The sequence below is a fragment of the Pithys albifrons genome, chromosome 4 (genome assembly GCF_047495875.1).
Source record: "Pithys albifrons albifrons isolate INPA30051 chromosome 4, PitAlb_v1, whole genome shotgun sequence".
Lineage (NCBI taxonomy): Eukaryota > Metazoa > Chordata > Aves > Passeriformes > Thamnophilidae > Pithys > Pithys albifrons.
In genome coordinates, this window is record NC_092461.1 from 92,286,450 (window position 1) to 92,302,718 (window position 16,269).

Genomic DNA, 16,269 nt, shown 5'->3' on the forward strand with positions numbered 1-16,269 from the left:
TTATCTTTGCCCAAGCAGTGGCCTTTGCACATATTAATTAAGTTCAAAACCTATATCCCCTTGTAAGGAAGGTGTGCACACACCCCATAATTAGTGAGAAAAAGATTTTGAAACTTTTCTAAGTAAACACATCTGAACACCAGTTTGGCTCTCTTAGTATTCACTCCATTTGCATTAGTGCCTGAATCCTGTAAGCTCAAACCTCTAATTGTCATTCTGTATTTTGCACCAGCTTAGGTTGAAAAAAAAAAGAAAAGAAAAAAAATGACACACAGGCCATTTCTGGGAGGCTCACCTAAAATTGTTGAAGTTATTTTTGTGTAACCACCATTGCTTTCTACCCAGCAAATGAAAGGTGATTGCTACTTCTCTTTTAATAGATAGCTATTGGCAGAAAATGTGTTTGGGTTTTTTCATACCACAGATTTAAAGCAAAAGAAATTGCTGTTGGATGTTATGAAAGAAGGACTTGCAGGCAGTGCTTTGTTACTAATTTTTTCTCCTTGTAAACACTTTCAATTTTTGTCTAAACACTTCAGTTTCTTTTCAGATAGTGTCTAAGAAAGTAGTTTATCCCTTCCCCTAACCAGTTTGACTCTGCAGTTAGCAATTACAGAGCTCTTCCCATGAGGAAGTTTGATATTCACACTCCCACCCACAACTCAGTGGAAAGTGCCAGCTTTCTTCTTGGAAAACAGAGCAGGCAGGGACAGGGTGCCTTTCTTCCACTGAGTCAGAATCAACAGTGCTGGCAAGATTATATTCTCGAGTGAAACCAACTGTTCAAAAAAATACATACCAGGCCTCCCTGCAATACATCTGTACATCAACCAATTCCATTGAGAATTTAGTTTCTGAGAAGGCTGAAAGATTTGACTTCACATTATGAAAAAGGTAGAGGAGACTTCAAGCAGCAAAAGGTTGTGCTATTGTTAACCATAGTGTTCTCCTCATCCCCTACCTGTATGAGGAGATATGAAGTAAACTAACTTTGATTGGAAACTGCATCACTTCCTTTCTTTGTCAAGTAAAATAAGAACATTAAATGCCATATAAAGAAAATCTGTAGGCAATTATGTTTTAGCAGTTAGTGTTCTTTGTATAAAAATGTGAAGAAATAACTTAGGTGAACCCCAACATTTTCATTTCCATAACTAAACCTTGTTTGTCAGTTTAAATGCCAAATCTTGCAGAACAGAATGCAGGCCATATTCCTAAAGAACTAGACAAATCAGTATTTCACTGAAGATAGCTACAGTTTTATATGGAACTGGAAGAAGAACATGAAGTCAACTTGGTTCCAGAAAGACTTCCTATAACTAGTAAAAAACCCCACCAAACAAAACCTCCAATCTATCCTATAAGCAACACCGTTTTTTTTCTTTTGGCTTGTTATTACCGGAGAGTGGAGATGTACAGTTTACTGTTGAAAGAAATGCTTTCCTCTCCCTGACTCCCTCTCTCGCCCTATCCTGCCCTTCCATTCAGTGCAGTGGCTGCTCCCAATCTGACAACATTAATTTGTTTTGAAATGCCTCTGACATAGTATAACATTGACCTTCCCCAACCAGTGTCCCCTAGTTACGATTGCTAAAGCTGTTTCACTTCAAATGGGATGTACACCAGGCTAAATGAAAGAACTGGCAGGCAGAATACTTCAAATAAAACAAATTATATTTAAATTATAGATTAACAATTAGCTGGGAGTCCTCAAACAATGTATATAGATAACCAAGTTAGGCTCTGCTGTTAAAATGAATCCGAGATATTAAATACAATCATACAGTTTTTAGCAACATTGTACAAGTTTCACACAGATAGTAATGACTAACATTGCTTTAGATAAGTGCTTTGAAGGCAACTCCATTTAAGAATGAAGAGAGCAATACAGTCCTGCACCCCATGTCAGCATACAATCATGTTTACAAACATATCTGATGTCAGGGCACTGGCTCCCGAGTGTTGCAAATAAACAACATTCCATACTCCAAAGGGTGTCAGTCTCATAATCCCTGAGGCTGTGGCTAGTCAATAACGATGATGATAGGAAAAAAAGAATTGGGTTATGGATTGGCCCTGTACATCTGTGACTTTGTAGAATAGATTTTAATTGCAGTGAAGTTCAGAAAAAGCACAGAGAGTGGAAAACAAAATGATCCCCCTGTCTGGTCAGTTTTGCTCATAAGCCCTATCATCCTGTGTATAGAATAACACTTTTTTAAAAGATCTCAAGGAAACTTTGGTTACAATATTCTAATTTTTCCCTCTATTTATCCAGAACCCATGCATTCATCTTATTCCACTTTCATTGCTTCATACCATTGCCTTTCTCACAATCTCATCTTTCTAAAACATGAATACAATATCTCATTCTTTTTTCCTCCTGCTATTCCATATTTAATGCGTCATCTTCTTTTTTATTCTTTCTCCACAAGTGTAGAAAATGCATTGCTTACTTACACTCAACTTTCTTGTTCCAGAACTCTGGAAATAACCTGTAGTCATTTCAGGAGCTTCTCTTTTCCACTAAATAAAAACACAATTTACCCAAACCCTATTGTTCCTGCCCCATTTTGTCACACCTTGGATAAAACAGGAATATCCCCTAACTGCTGTTTCTGCCAGGGCCAATTAGTGATAATATTTTTGTAACTAAATGACATTTTCCATAGTACTTCTTTTTGCTAATAGGAAGTAATAGCTTTGTTACTGTTTTCTGATTAGAAGAGTTGGTATAAGAAAATGGAAATAAATTTTATACTGTTGTACATAAAACGATGAGAGTGACTAGGCTGTAAAGTGACTGTTACATCAATCTCCCTTTGACATTGCGAGTTCCATTTGGGTTAATGATGGCTATCGGCACACGCCAGGACAGATGGGGAGCCCCTTCATTCAGTTTGCATGGCTTGACTCTTATATGGAAGACAACACTACAAGACATCTGTGTAAATGATAGAACAACACCAACACATTTTGTGAGATAACACAAAATCACACATTTTTCTAAAGCTGCGTGAGTACATACTGTGCTCTCTCTTGCTCAGTAAGGACAGTATGGTGTGTTTTGCTCATTGATTCCTTATGCCGATGGCTTTAAGTCTAGCAAAGGGACGTCATCATCCCCTCCTGCTCCTTCTTTTCTTTCCTGCTTAAGAACAACTTCTGGGAGAGTCACTCCTATTTCAGTTGCCTCGGATGCACCTTTTGTTGCACTATTCTTGTCTTTCTTTACCTTAGTGATCACTTCTGTGTAAGAGATTTCTTCAGTGAAGGGCTCTGCTGCTGCGAGCTCCGAGGCAATGTGTACACCGGCTTCCTGGATCCCCTCCTGACCTTCAGCTCCTGTTCGTTCTTTATTTTTTTTATGAATCTTGAACATCTCCTTTGCTGGGGCAGCTTGTGAAATGGTTTTCTTCATCCTTATCCCAGATTGTTTCAGTCTCTCTCCCGACTGTCTGATCCTCTCCCTCCTCTCAGGGGTCACTATTCTAGTTTGAAGCCTGTTTACCTTCTTGCCAAAATTTTGTCTTGTCTTTTGGATATTTTCCTTTGAAAATGCCTTTTTGATATCATCAATGCGCCTCATGCCTGATTTCTTGAATTTGGTTGCTTTGCTTTCTTCGATATAATATTCTTCATCAGAAGACAGATCATCAGGTGGGAGGAAATCATCCTCTAGAGTTTCACCTGGTGTCATCTCTTTGATAACAGAGAGAGATGAAGGACACTCAGTTTCCTCCTGTGAATGAAAACACAGAGTCATCTTCCAGCAAGTGTGTTTCAAAAGGATAGTGATTCATGCTTTTTTTTGGTTGGCTTGCAGTTATTTAATGTAACATGGGAAGGAAGGCTTGTACCATCATACATGATCTATACAGAACACAAATGGCAAAAGAAACCTTTGCCAAGTTCTGTAAAGACATTATATGCCTGATTAAAGATTTTTCACTGTAATTCTGCCTGAAATTAATGAATGCAGTGGTCCTATGAGTACTGGCCTCTAATGGTTTTCAGAGCAGACTCGAATAGTTCAATTTTTTTTTGAGCTTATCTGCTTCTCTGGGATTGGACCAGATCCATTACTCCTCACCAATAACAGCACACACCCTGTAGACAAAGGAGGCCCTTGTGCTTTTGTCAGCTGTACACTCTCCAAACAAGTACCTCAATCATATCAGTAGCTTCAGTCCTCTGCTGTTACCAAGACAATTGCCCATTTCTGACTATTTGAAACTTAGCAAACATTTCTGTTGCTGCCCAGAAGGGGATGAACTCCACCTTAAACTTAACACGTGCTGGCTCCCTAAGGGGACAAAGCCAGTAAAGGAATGAGATGTTATTCAGTAAACCCAGTTCCATACAATTCCCACAGCACCTGCACCATTGCTGAGGTGAACGTGTTTTGTTTTTGCCTGAGCAAGCACCTCTGTCTCCTGTGGTGAGTTTGGTGGCCTGTGTGAGCATGCAGAATTATGCATTTCTGTTATTCATCTGATATGTATCAGCTGCATGCTTGGAAGTGGTGAGTATCCTAGATATCTGAGCACTACGAATTCATGCAGCCTCTCCAAAGAAATCTTGCTAGACTCAAAGCTCAAAGACATCAGATATTTCTAAAAGCTGTCCACAGTAAGCAAAAAATTTACCAAGAATCACTTAGTGGTTAAGGACATCCACTTCATCTCCCGCCCCCCTCCCCCCCACCCTCCCCCCACAAAAAAAAAAAGGAAAAAAGCTTATGGCAATGAAGGATTTTCTGAACAGGGAAAATCTCCTCCTACAGCTGTTTCTCTGATCTGAAGACTGTCTACATGGACAGTACAGATGTGTGGCTCAGTGTCAGTGAGTTACTTGTATCTAGAAGTACCAGTGTATGCAGAGTAGAAAAATCACAACCTGTAGGGGGTGTAAGAGATGGACGATGCCACCCTCTTCTTCCCTAGCAGCTGTTTACCTGTGTGTGCTCTTCTCCCAGGAGGAGCAGCCTTCTGGGGTGCAGACAGGCACAACAGCTGTATAAAACCTCTCTAGGCTGTTTCCCATTAGTAATAACTATGTTCGCTGATTTCTGAGGCATCGCAGTGTCAGGACTCTACCCTTAGTATTACCATCCTCATGCAGACAATAGGAGAGAGATTAGAAGCTGTGAAACCATGAACAGTAAGTCAGACTTACTGAGTATTTTGCTGTGAACTTACTTCCATCCAAAAAGATGTCTGTCATTTTTCATAGTGACTCATATAGTAGTGTCATGTTATTTTACAGAGTACTAGCAATACATAAAATAACATACACTGAACTATTTGACAGAAAAAGCCCATTTAAGAGTCTGTCATCATGCCTTGGATTCATTAAAAACTCTCTGCTAAAATAGTTGTTAATGCATATTAAAAATAGGGACAAATTATGCTACATTGATTACAGCAGAATGTTATTCAACTCATCTCTCAAAATCAGCAGGAACGAAACTACAATGCTTTGCTAATAATCATCTTCATTAACATGAGCAAATTAACATTAATTATATAAAGACTTCTATATATAAACAAAATCCCTTCTTTCCTGAAAATTAACTAAAACACAGCTGGGTAATAATTCCTCAAAGTTTTTAAATTATAGCCCAGTCGTTCAGCTGAAATGGTAACAAAAATGTTTCCAAAATGACTATTCTGAAATTTCAGTAAATACAGAGATGAATGTAATATGGTGTGAAAAGTATGCCTTTCATATGAAGATTACTTTTTAAAAAGAGGGAAGGAAGACTATATTCTGTGCACTATTTAACTGTATTCCTTTGGAAGAACAGATTTGTTTGTACTTTTTGGTAATTGCCACATTTTTATTGTATTTACCTTCATTATTGTATTTACCTTGAGTCTATAAGCTAATGAAGACAGTGCTTTAACTTTCATACAAACATGTTAGAATTAAAAGTTATGAACAATAACATGTGGAATGAAGATCTTGCAGATGAGACACAGAAACTAGAGCTGCCAATCCAGAGAAATGTTTTCATTCTCCTGCAGTCTCAGAATGACCTTTGCCAAATCTTGGATTTTCTCTTTATCCTTAGTTTCTGCACACATCTTGCAGAGTCAAATGTAGCAAGGTAAAAAATTAGTGTGAATTTCTATCTCTTAAGATTTCTGGATATTACCAAAGTGGCAAGTATTAGTGAACCTGTCTAGCATGTTAGGGAGGTTTCAGAATAAAAACACAGTGATTGAGGCTCACTAGGTGAGCTTTCTTATCTGCTTCCTTTCTCTCTCCTGCTTCTACCCATTTCTTCTTATCACTAGATATCAGTGGGGCAGAGAGAAGATAGGAGCTCATCCTTCCTAAAGCAGGAACAAGAACTTTTAGTACCAGGTGGAAAATGGTGTCAAAGCATATATCTACCAGCTTATAGATTCATTAAAACCAAAGACCAAACACCCACTGATTTCAGCAGCATAGAACAAAGACCTAAACTGGGTGACAGCTTCCTCCTTGGCTGGAAAGCAGATGGGACTGGAAATAGCAGACTGCACAGACCCATTTTAGGGGAGGGTGAGAAGGGAGTTGAGCCATTGATGATGCTGCTGGTGAGCTTTTAGTTAAAAATCTGCTTGAGCATTTTGCTACGAAGGGCTTGTTCCTGCCACTATCATCTCATGGGAGGTAAGGGAGGATCTAAAATGAGGACAAGAAATTATTTCACAGTAAAAGATGATACCAAACATTCATGATTTCTTGAAGAAAGAGGCATTCAGTCACATGGTCTGTGTATTGATTAATACATGACATGGGCTCTGCTTGCCTCGCCTACTGCCAAAAACCAAAGATATGCATGGGACAGAATCAGGAACAAATCTGTGGAAGCTGAACATTCCCCGTCCCTTTCATCACTCCTCCTAGATGAAGCACCTGTAGACTGTGCTCACACTGGTCCTGGTGTGCTCATTGGCAACAATTGCTCATAGACCATATCCTCCTGGTAAATTATTCACCACTCAACACACTGAAAACAGACTTGGACCTTTTAAACCAACCTTTTTTTTTTCCTTTTCTTCCCAGAAAAATGTTGGTATATCTGTCATGTAAGTGGTTGATTTGGAAGTTGTCTTGGTTTTGTACAAGAAGTGTAACATACACACTTACATTATCCATCTCTCACCTTCTCCCCCTTACACGGCCTTTCCACTAACACAGAAACATTCGGGCATTTTTCACCAACTTGAGAATGGAGCTGAGTTCAAACACTAAGAAATAAGCTCTCTCCTGTGAAGCTGGCTGTGTTTTGAGTCATTCTGTCTGTCCCCTCAGCTGACATCTGTCCTGAGCAACCAAAGTAAACATAGGAGTAAACCTCAGGTTTGGTAAAGAAGGTTGAATGAATTGCCCCAGAGAAAGAGAATATTGAAATCCAGATGTTTCTAACACTGGATTCCCAACAAAGTCTGGCTCCATCACTGACATTTTCACTCTCTGCTCTCATTTCAATTTAATTGACAAAAAATTTCCAAGGTGACATAGCCTGTGTCCTTCACACACTCTTTTTTCTCTTCAAGCTTTTCATTGGCTGCCAAAATTCTGGCTCTGCACCAACAGAAGAGGGCACTGACCAGTTTGCAGGCACTGCTGGTGTCTTTTGATCTCAAGGAAGGGATCACAGCAGTAGCATTTTTTCCTATCAGATATAGCAAGGCATTTATGAAGGAAGGCTAATGCACCTGCTCCTTAAAATGCACAAAGTGCAAGATGCTGACTTTTTCACCTCAAGAAGCCTTAAAAACAGCAGGTAAATAATCTTAAATGTGGCAATGCCCTTAATCAACACTGAGACTCTTGAGGCAGTGATGCTCAGATAGCTAAAAGCTACAGGATGAGAGAGTGTCTCAAAATGTGCCTGCTTGATAACCCTGCCTGCACAGTCAGGCTCTGCTCATCTCTGGGCAGGGAAAGGGGGGAAATGGCAGAGCAAATTGTTTAGTGATGTCTCAAGTGTTTTGCAGCAGTGGTGTCCTGGCAAAGATCAGGTTGGCTCTAATAGCACCTTTCACTCTTACTGCTGCACTGAGGAGCAAATAAGCCAAAGGGGGTGGCTGGAAGAATGTCAAGCCTTCAAGTGAGGGCAATGAGGCTGGGAAAAGGAAAAAGACTCCCTCACAAATGTCTCAGCTAAATTTCCACTCAGTGGAAGCACAGATGGGATTAGTAATTAATACCAGCAGTACTTTTATTTTCCCTAAGAAAATGTGTGTTGCTAATTTAGAGTTCACTTGACTTGCTGGATGAAGCAGTGACATAATGTCACTGTACAAAAATACTTAGGCTTTAAGCACATTAACCTTTTAATGATAATTTCAATAATAATTTTATTATGTCATTTGAAAATTAAACAAAATGGTATATGAGGGCATTTTAATGGATGTACCCAGTTCAAGAGCTTTACTTCCCTTATCCTTTCATGTTTTTTGGCACATGTATTCTTGGTGTTTATTTCAAAGTCCAGACTGGACTTCTAAAGTTGGCAAGGAGTAAAAGAAGGTAATACATTGTCTTACATGTAAATGTTTGCTAGAAATGCTATAAACTGGTTTGGCGTTCTCTTTTCAAATGGCTTCAAAGTGTAACCAACTTAAAGGCAACTGTTATCAGCTCTCAACTGTTACCTAATTTCAATCAACACCTTAGCAGAACACTGAAAATTTAAAAAGAAAGCAGAGAAAGCCAGAATGACCAAATAAATAATTCATTTTTACATATATAAAATTATATATTGTATATATGCATATATGAAATCAAGGCTCAAAATTATCCTAAAGAAACTGCTCTCAGAATCAGTAGTGAGTAGAGACTGATGAAACTCTGTAACTTGGAGTCATTGTGTGGCCCAGGGAAAAGGTCAGAGCAACCACCTTTCAGCTTTGGGATGTGTGACAGGGAAGGTGCAGGTTATGATAAGTATAAGCAGAGATAGGACTGACTGGTGATCACCTGACAATTCTAAAGCAGAGTATGAAGCAGCAAAGTGGATGAAGGTCAGCCAGTGCCTGGTCTGGCAACACTACCATGTCTCTGACAACTGGCGTTGCAAATGATGGGCAGCTTAAGGGTGGGAAATTGCATTGCCACAACATTTAAAAAAATCCTAGAAATTTGCATGCTGAATGAGTCATTTGTTATTCAAACTTGTAGCCAAGGTAAATCACTAAATTATCTCCTTGAAATTGCCCTCTAAATCAGTATGAAACCACTGATGAATAACCAATTACAAATCATTCAGTATTTTTACTCATATTCTAACAGCTTAGAATGAAGCCTTATAAATCTGAAGTGATCCCTTCATTTCTTCTGCAAATATGTCATTTTAGAATCTCTGCCATCAGGCCAAAAAGCTGCTCAGATGACAGAGAAATGGGATTACTTTAAAAGGCCACCTAAGGAATTTTATCAAATAAAGTATACAGAGAATAAACACTTCAAAATGTAAGACTTTAAGACCAAGTGCCATTTCTTGCATTTAGAATTATTTTTAGATAATGGAAAAGCAACCTAGCCAGAACAGTCAGCCCCATCATTTCTCTGCTGTGAAGCCTAATACACATCCCTTTTATTTAAATTCTGATAAAAATTCATTAATTCAACCATCAGAGCACAAAGACTACAAAGAAACTCAGCTCATTCTCTCATTATGGTTTTCTGTAGCTCACTGCAGTCCATGAGCAAGCAGTATCCAGTTACACATCAGTTGGAGAAGTCCTTGGCTCCAGGCCACCACATGCTGCATAAAAAGGACAACTGCAGCTCCAGGGGAAAACAAAAGTTTCACACTTTCTTTGCTTTGCTATTGTTTTATGGTGCTAGTCCAGGGAATAGCTGTGCAGGTCAGTGTGCAGGTTTGCAATCAAACCAGTGAAATTTCTCACTTCCAATTTGTCTGGAAGTCTGTGGCCAGCGAGGGAGAAAAAGCACCACCAGCTGTGATAAGATAAAAAAACATACTTGGTAATGTTTTGATTCCTTCATTCATCATAAGGTGACTGCTCCCACAAGTCAGGTAGACTTGCTCTCAAATACAAGTGAAAGCCAGACAGTCATCAGGAGCTGTTGAAATTGTCTGCCCAAGCGACCGTGCCTCCAACATGAACTCATTTCTGAACAACCTTTCAGCTAAATGGAGGGAACAGATACTTAAAATGTAGAAACTTATGGACACTTACAATATATCCAGAAGCAGACATCTACAATAGGTCAGGTGAATTTGTTCCATACACTTCTCTCTGCTTTCTTGAAGGGAGTCTACAGGCCAAATGTACAAACATCTGCATTACTGATGTCTAATGCCTGACAAGATGAATCCTGTCCCAGATCCTACACTTGCTGCTAGTGACTACACATATTGCTCATGGCTGTGCCTGTGCTATTTTGATCAACTTTATTCTTCTACCAAAGTGATACTTGCAAGGTTCAGTGGCCTTCAGTAGTGCTGAGAACAGCTACAACTACATGTCCCCAGTCAAGTCCATTCCTGAATCTGTGCCTCAGGAACAAAGGGTATTGCTGAATGGCTGGATTTGGTGATCTTTAGAGGTCTTTTCCAGCCTAAGAAAGTCTAAGATTCCATTTCAAGAACCACATGTGCCCACAGCAGCAAGCCACAGCTCCTGGTGGTCAGTCATTCCAGGCAGTCTCTAGGACCATGAAGAAGAGGCTTATGGTGTAACCATGCTCTTCTGCTGGCTTGCAGGGCAACCACTAGCAAAGTGCTGAACAGCTGCATCCAGTGCAAATGTAAATTAGATCCGTTGTTTCCACCACTCAATGCTGAGAGGTGGAGAAAAATCAATGGCAGCTCTGTGAAGATGAAAGCCTGTCCACCTCTGAGGATCATTGCAGTAGAATAGGTCTAGGGTCACCAGTTCAAACATGTAGAGTCAAGTTAATAATCTGCTATCAACATAGTTCTGTGAAATATGCCACTTATTTCAGTTTAGAAACAGAAATATCCCAACAGCTCCTTTTAATTTTTTTTTATTTTTTATTTCCCTTTGTCCTCATTCCTTGCAAATATGTCACTAGAAAACCCATTTTTCTTTAGCTGGTTGAAAGCTTTTGATTTTTCCCTAAAAACCACAGGTAGTTTATGACCTCATGCCTGTCTCTGGTACCTCAGGGCTGGTCCTGCCTCGCTACGAGCAGCTGCTGCACAGCATAGGGCCAGCTCTGCCCTTTGAACTAGGCTTAACACTGCAAACAAAGTGCTCTTGCAACACTCTCTGACACAACCATTTGGTTTATTTTACTGTCTTTATTCTCAGCAAAGGCAACTACCTATCCCAGCTGTAAAAATATTTATGAGGTTTCTTCTATAAGACTCCAACAAAGACCCTGTGTCATTGGGCTGCTGAGGCCAGAACTCTGCTGTCACAGGTAGTCAACTTGCATAATTTTTTCCCCCTTAAGTTTTCAGGATCCACTTTAATAGCAATTAAGGTTTTTTTCTCTCCCCATGGGTTCTAGAAGGCATTGTCCAGATCCTGATGTCTTAGAAACACAAACATTTTCAGAAATCCATCACAAGCCTCACTTCCCATTTCAATATAAACTGCTGCCTCTGTTGAATTTCCAGATCAGCTGTTTTGAGGTAAAATACCAGGTACACAAATATGAGAAAGGATAAGACCTCTCACGTTTCTGCAAAACAGAAAAATTATCAAATATGAGCTACCTAACAAAATCTGCTGTTGGTGAGCTATTTAACCCCATGCTACTAAGGATTCTGTTCTGTTGAGTCCTTTTGAGCCTGCCATTATTATGCCCAAGTGGTACCAGATTCATAGCAATGGTTCACATAATTTCCTTTGTCTGTTTCTAAATAGAAGTGTTATATTTGCTGCCTTTCCTATCATGGTTACTCTCACAGGCTTAGCCCAGAATAGCTGTAACTAAAACTCTGTGCTGATGGATGGTGAGTTCGTGAGCAGGGTCTCTCAGTGTCTTAATCTCCTGAGCTCCTGACACTCTGATTTCTACTGCTACTTCGGATGAAAGTGCCTCCACCTCTGGTTTCCATATTATTGTCCCAACCTTGATTTCACCAATTTTACTGTCCTAGTCATTTTGCCACAGAAGGACACTGGCCAGAGGATGACACTTATATTTTAATTTATTTATGTATAATATAAGTGGCAGACACCAGACTGCTTCTGCGAGCCTCTTCCCATGTATGGGATGGAGCAATTGCAGGGCAAATAAATCAGTTCTAACATGACTGTGTAGGCCAATCAAGCTATAACCTTACTTGGTTTCTGACATGGCCACTAATTTTAAACATCAGACAGCAGTGAGTGAAACAAATGTATGTGTCCCTTCATAGGAAGTTTTTATGATGCTCATGTAAAGCAATAATAGGAAAAAGTCCAGTAACCATAACATGGACTTTCTGATGCCTATACACTCTCATTCAAAGAGGGACTTGCAGAAAAGTAAATGAAACAAGTTCTTTCAGGATAAAGAAAAAGATTTCTTTTAATTTTTGAATAATTTAGTCAGAATCATTTAAATTGTTAAATGCTTTTTGATTGTAGAGAAAAGATAGCTCTCACAGCTGATTATTCAGACTAACCTGAACAGAAATGAGCAGTGACCTGTACAACCTACAACATCCTTTGTATTCTCTATTATAGTCTCAGGGCACATAGCACTCTGGGGTCAAAGACCTCACTAGAAACTCTGAAGTAATTCAGCATTTTTAATCATCCTGTCAGCCTGGGGAGAAGGGCTGCCTGCTACCATATCTTTTCCTCAACCACATGGCCTTCTAAAAATGAATGTTCTCAATTCCCTAATCATTCTGCTCAAGGATGATCACTTTGTCTCTTTTTAATGTGAGGATATTGCCAACTCTTTTCATCATTGCTGAGGTCTCTTGGGATAATCTCTTTCAGCTGATGATCCTTTTCAACCTGCCTATTCCTTCTATCAATGACAAGATCAAAGCTATCCACTTGAGAGAAAATCTTTGGTATTTAATTGGTGTTTCCTTTTTCCTCATATGCCAATGTTCTCGTAAAAGTTAAAACTAAAATCCACATGCACTCACTCATGCAGACATTCAATCCCAGCTACACACAGGTCACTGCCCTCATCACAATGTCCCAAAAGGTTCACCAGAAAAAAATTTCACTACAGAAGAGCTGTCAATCACAGCCACAGAGTAAACAACTTGTTATAACCATTTGTAACATATAGTGAAGGGAGTACACTGACTCTGTAGCTATTAACAGACTCCCACTCGTTATAGCCAAGCTTCAGTCATTCAGGTCCTGGCACTGCAGCACTGTGCCTACATTGGTATAAATCAACAGTGTGAAAATCACTGCCCTTGTGTGAAAGAGATTTTTGTAAGTGTACCCATGCCTTAAAGCTTCAATGCACTCTTGAGCACCTAGGGTGTTCCAGTTTGTGTGGAGTGATGTAGTTATCTGCCTCCAGGAAAGTGTTAAATGTCAGATCCTAGAGGGATCAACATATCAGCCCCTCCTCCGTGCAAGTGCAAAAAGATTCTTCAATCTACCTTACAAAAGGAATAGAAGTTAAAGAAGGACTCATTCATATTCTCACTGGCAGTTCTTAACTACAGTAGGAAGAGGAAGTGAGAAAGAGAACAACAAAAAATGCTGATTACCTTCTTGAAAAGTTCCACCTAAGAATTAAACATACATAATAGGGTGCAGGTCATTCTTGTCCAGCAAAACCCACAGAGCTCAGAAACTCTGACTGAGGGCAATTCTTAGAAAAGTACATATTGTGAGAGCCACTTTTTGTATCAAGTATCTGAAAAAACAACACCTTTTCTTTATAGCAGCATGTAAATCAATTTTCATCATATTTTACTATATTTTAAAATAAACAATAACTCATGTCTTGCTAGCAGGAAAATTTACATTATGTAATGAATATTGTTTTAAGAACAAATACTTTCAAAGCACTGATTCTGCTGCAGCCATTATGGTAAAGGCCTATCAATGAAATGGCATTATGCCATCAACCAGGGGAGTCAGAGATATTTATTACCCTTAGCTGGGAAATGATTTGCAAGGAAAAAGTGAAAGTGCCTGTTCTCCATTCCATCATGATGATGCAGCTTCCAATAATTGTAATAATAGGTCATATTGGGCTTGTACTTTCTCCTGAACACCCATGGTAAGTAATTCAGTCAGAAAATCTGGGAAGCACAATTTGACTGCATATGGTACTAACATAACATTAAAGAGGTAATATTTCCTTCAGCTTTTTTTTTTTTTAGCTATTTTTCCCAGTAGTAGAAAATGAAGGAGTTCAGAAAGCTGGATTGTGCAGAAGAATTTGTCAGCTGCACATGGTGGTGAATATACCCTGTGAAACACAGGGCTCCATTCATTGCAAATGATGTTATTTATGTACAAACAGATGCAAGACCAGGGTGTAAAGCTGAGCAATGGGGGTGCATTATGTTACTCATGAGGTGTGGTATTTTCACAAAAGCCTAATGAGAAATACAACAATACAACTCATTTGCAAGAAGTTTTGGTGACTTGCTGGTAAAAAAGGAGCAACTATGCTTCTGGCAAAAGATTAAACACTTACTTTCTACTCATCTAGGTAATGAGAAAGTTCCAACAAATGCAGGATCAGACCATTAAACAAATGGGTTTCACAGCACTCACTGACAAGACCACATGAACTGCCTGCTCTATTTGTATGGATCCAAGCAAGACCATGCTGTTTCATGAAACCACTTTTGAAACTTCTGATGAAACTTCTTTTCAAATGCAATTATTTGTAAGGAGAGTGAACATCCTAAAATAAGGTAAATGAAAGAAAATAAATTATTTTATTGCCTGATGCAATTGAAAGAACAGTGCTGTGATAAAATATTTACAAAGTAGAGCACGCAAGGGAATATTTGTTGTCATGAAGGGTTTGTGGGTCTGAGCTTTAGTTTGCGCATACCCTGTTATACACTGAGACAATGAAAAAAGCCCCTATTTGTCAGCAGTATGAAAGCCTGGGCAATGCTGCGAGTTAAACAAACCATGTTTTGAAATTAGTGTCAGAAAAAAGTCTGTGTACCAGGAAGACTGAAAACATTTTTGCTATTTGCACTTCTACCTAATACGGTGAAAAAAATAACAGAGATGAATGTCAGGCATGGTTTGTATGACAAGATTTACAGGCCCTGCCTCATATTACCTTTCAGAGAGGCAGCAAATAGTGCTTGCTGATCTGCAGTTAATCTTACACGACTGGCTCAGAAACCTACCAACACTAATAATAGACCCTGTGTACTGCCATCAGTAGGTTCATGCTGAAAGACATTGAGGAGCACAGCTCTGTGTTAAAGAAAGCACAAAATAACTCTTGTGTCGGACAGACTGCATCTTTTGGTTTGTTAACCAACAACTACCAGCAGCTACCAAGGAGGTGGCAAAGTGACAGGACCACAAGAAATTAAGTGTACGGTTACCTGATAGATTACGACCCGGAATTTGTTTTTGTTCAGCATCTCCTCTTGTTTCGCTTTCACCTTCCGCACGCTGGTGCTCTGCCTCTCCACGCGTGCCCGCACCTCCTTCATGGTGGAGCTCACTTTGCTGGTTTTCTCCAGTAACTTGTTCACCATGAAGCCTGTATTGCCATGAGCCTGGGCAAGCTTTAAAATGTCAATCTGTATGGTCTTGATGGCGTTTTCCATCTCCCTGTGCTTCTCCTCTATCCTCTTCTGGCTTGCCTGCACACTGTCAACAATGTTGGCCACTTTGTCCAGGACTGTCACAATTGTGTAAGCTGCATCTTGTTCCTCCTCCTCCTCGATGACGCTGGAGAGACGATTTTGGTGTGTTTTGTCAGCCTCTGGGGTGATTTCACGGCGATCCATTTTGCCTGCCTTCAGCCAGGTTGGAGGGAGGCGAAGTTTCGGTGATCCTGCCAGAGCGATTGTGGCTCTGTTGCAGGGAGCCAGGGTGACAGCTGGCTCCGGCGATGCTCAAAGTAGGGCGTGAAACGCTGCTCCTGGAGCTTGCTCAAATACTTCTGACTACAAAATATCCACACATGATTGTTCAGATACTTTGAGCAACATGAAACCCCTAAAATTAGGAAGCAATATCTGGAAAGGAACATACATTTAAAGGGTCACGCTTCTGTACTGATGAGGTTATTAGTGTTAATCCAGGAAAGTTAAGTAACTTGCTAATTAAGCAGGAAGGCAATCTTGCATATTTTAAAGATCTACTTTTG

General features: G+C 39.6%; 1 protein-coding gene across 1 annotated transcript; it reads right to left on the minus strand.

Annotated features, from left to right (window-relative positions):
* Window positions 1-1,704: 1,704 nt before the first annotated feature.
* On the minus strand, window positions 1,705-16,241 carry CAVIN4 (caveolae associated protein 4). The gene is made up of 2 exons (XM_071554993.1): window positions 15,497-16,241; window positions 1,705-3,742 (listed from the first exon to the last, which is right to left on the minus strand). The coding sequence occupies exons 1-2, from the start codon at window positions 15,905-15,907 to the stop codon at window positions 3,083-3,085; spliced, it is 1,071 nt and encodes a 356-aa protein (XP_071411094.1). The 5' UTR covers window positions 15,908-16,241; the 3' UTR covers window positions 1,705-3,082.
* Window positions 16,242-16,269: the final 28 nt, after the last annotated feature.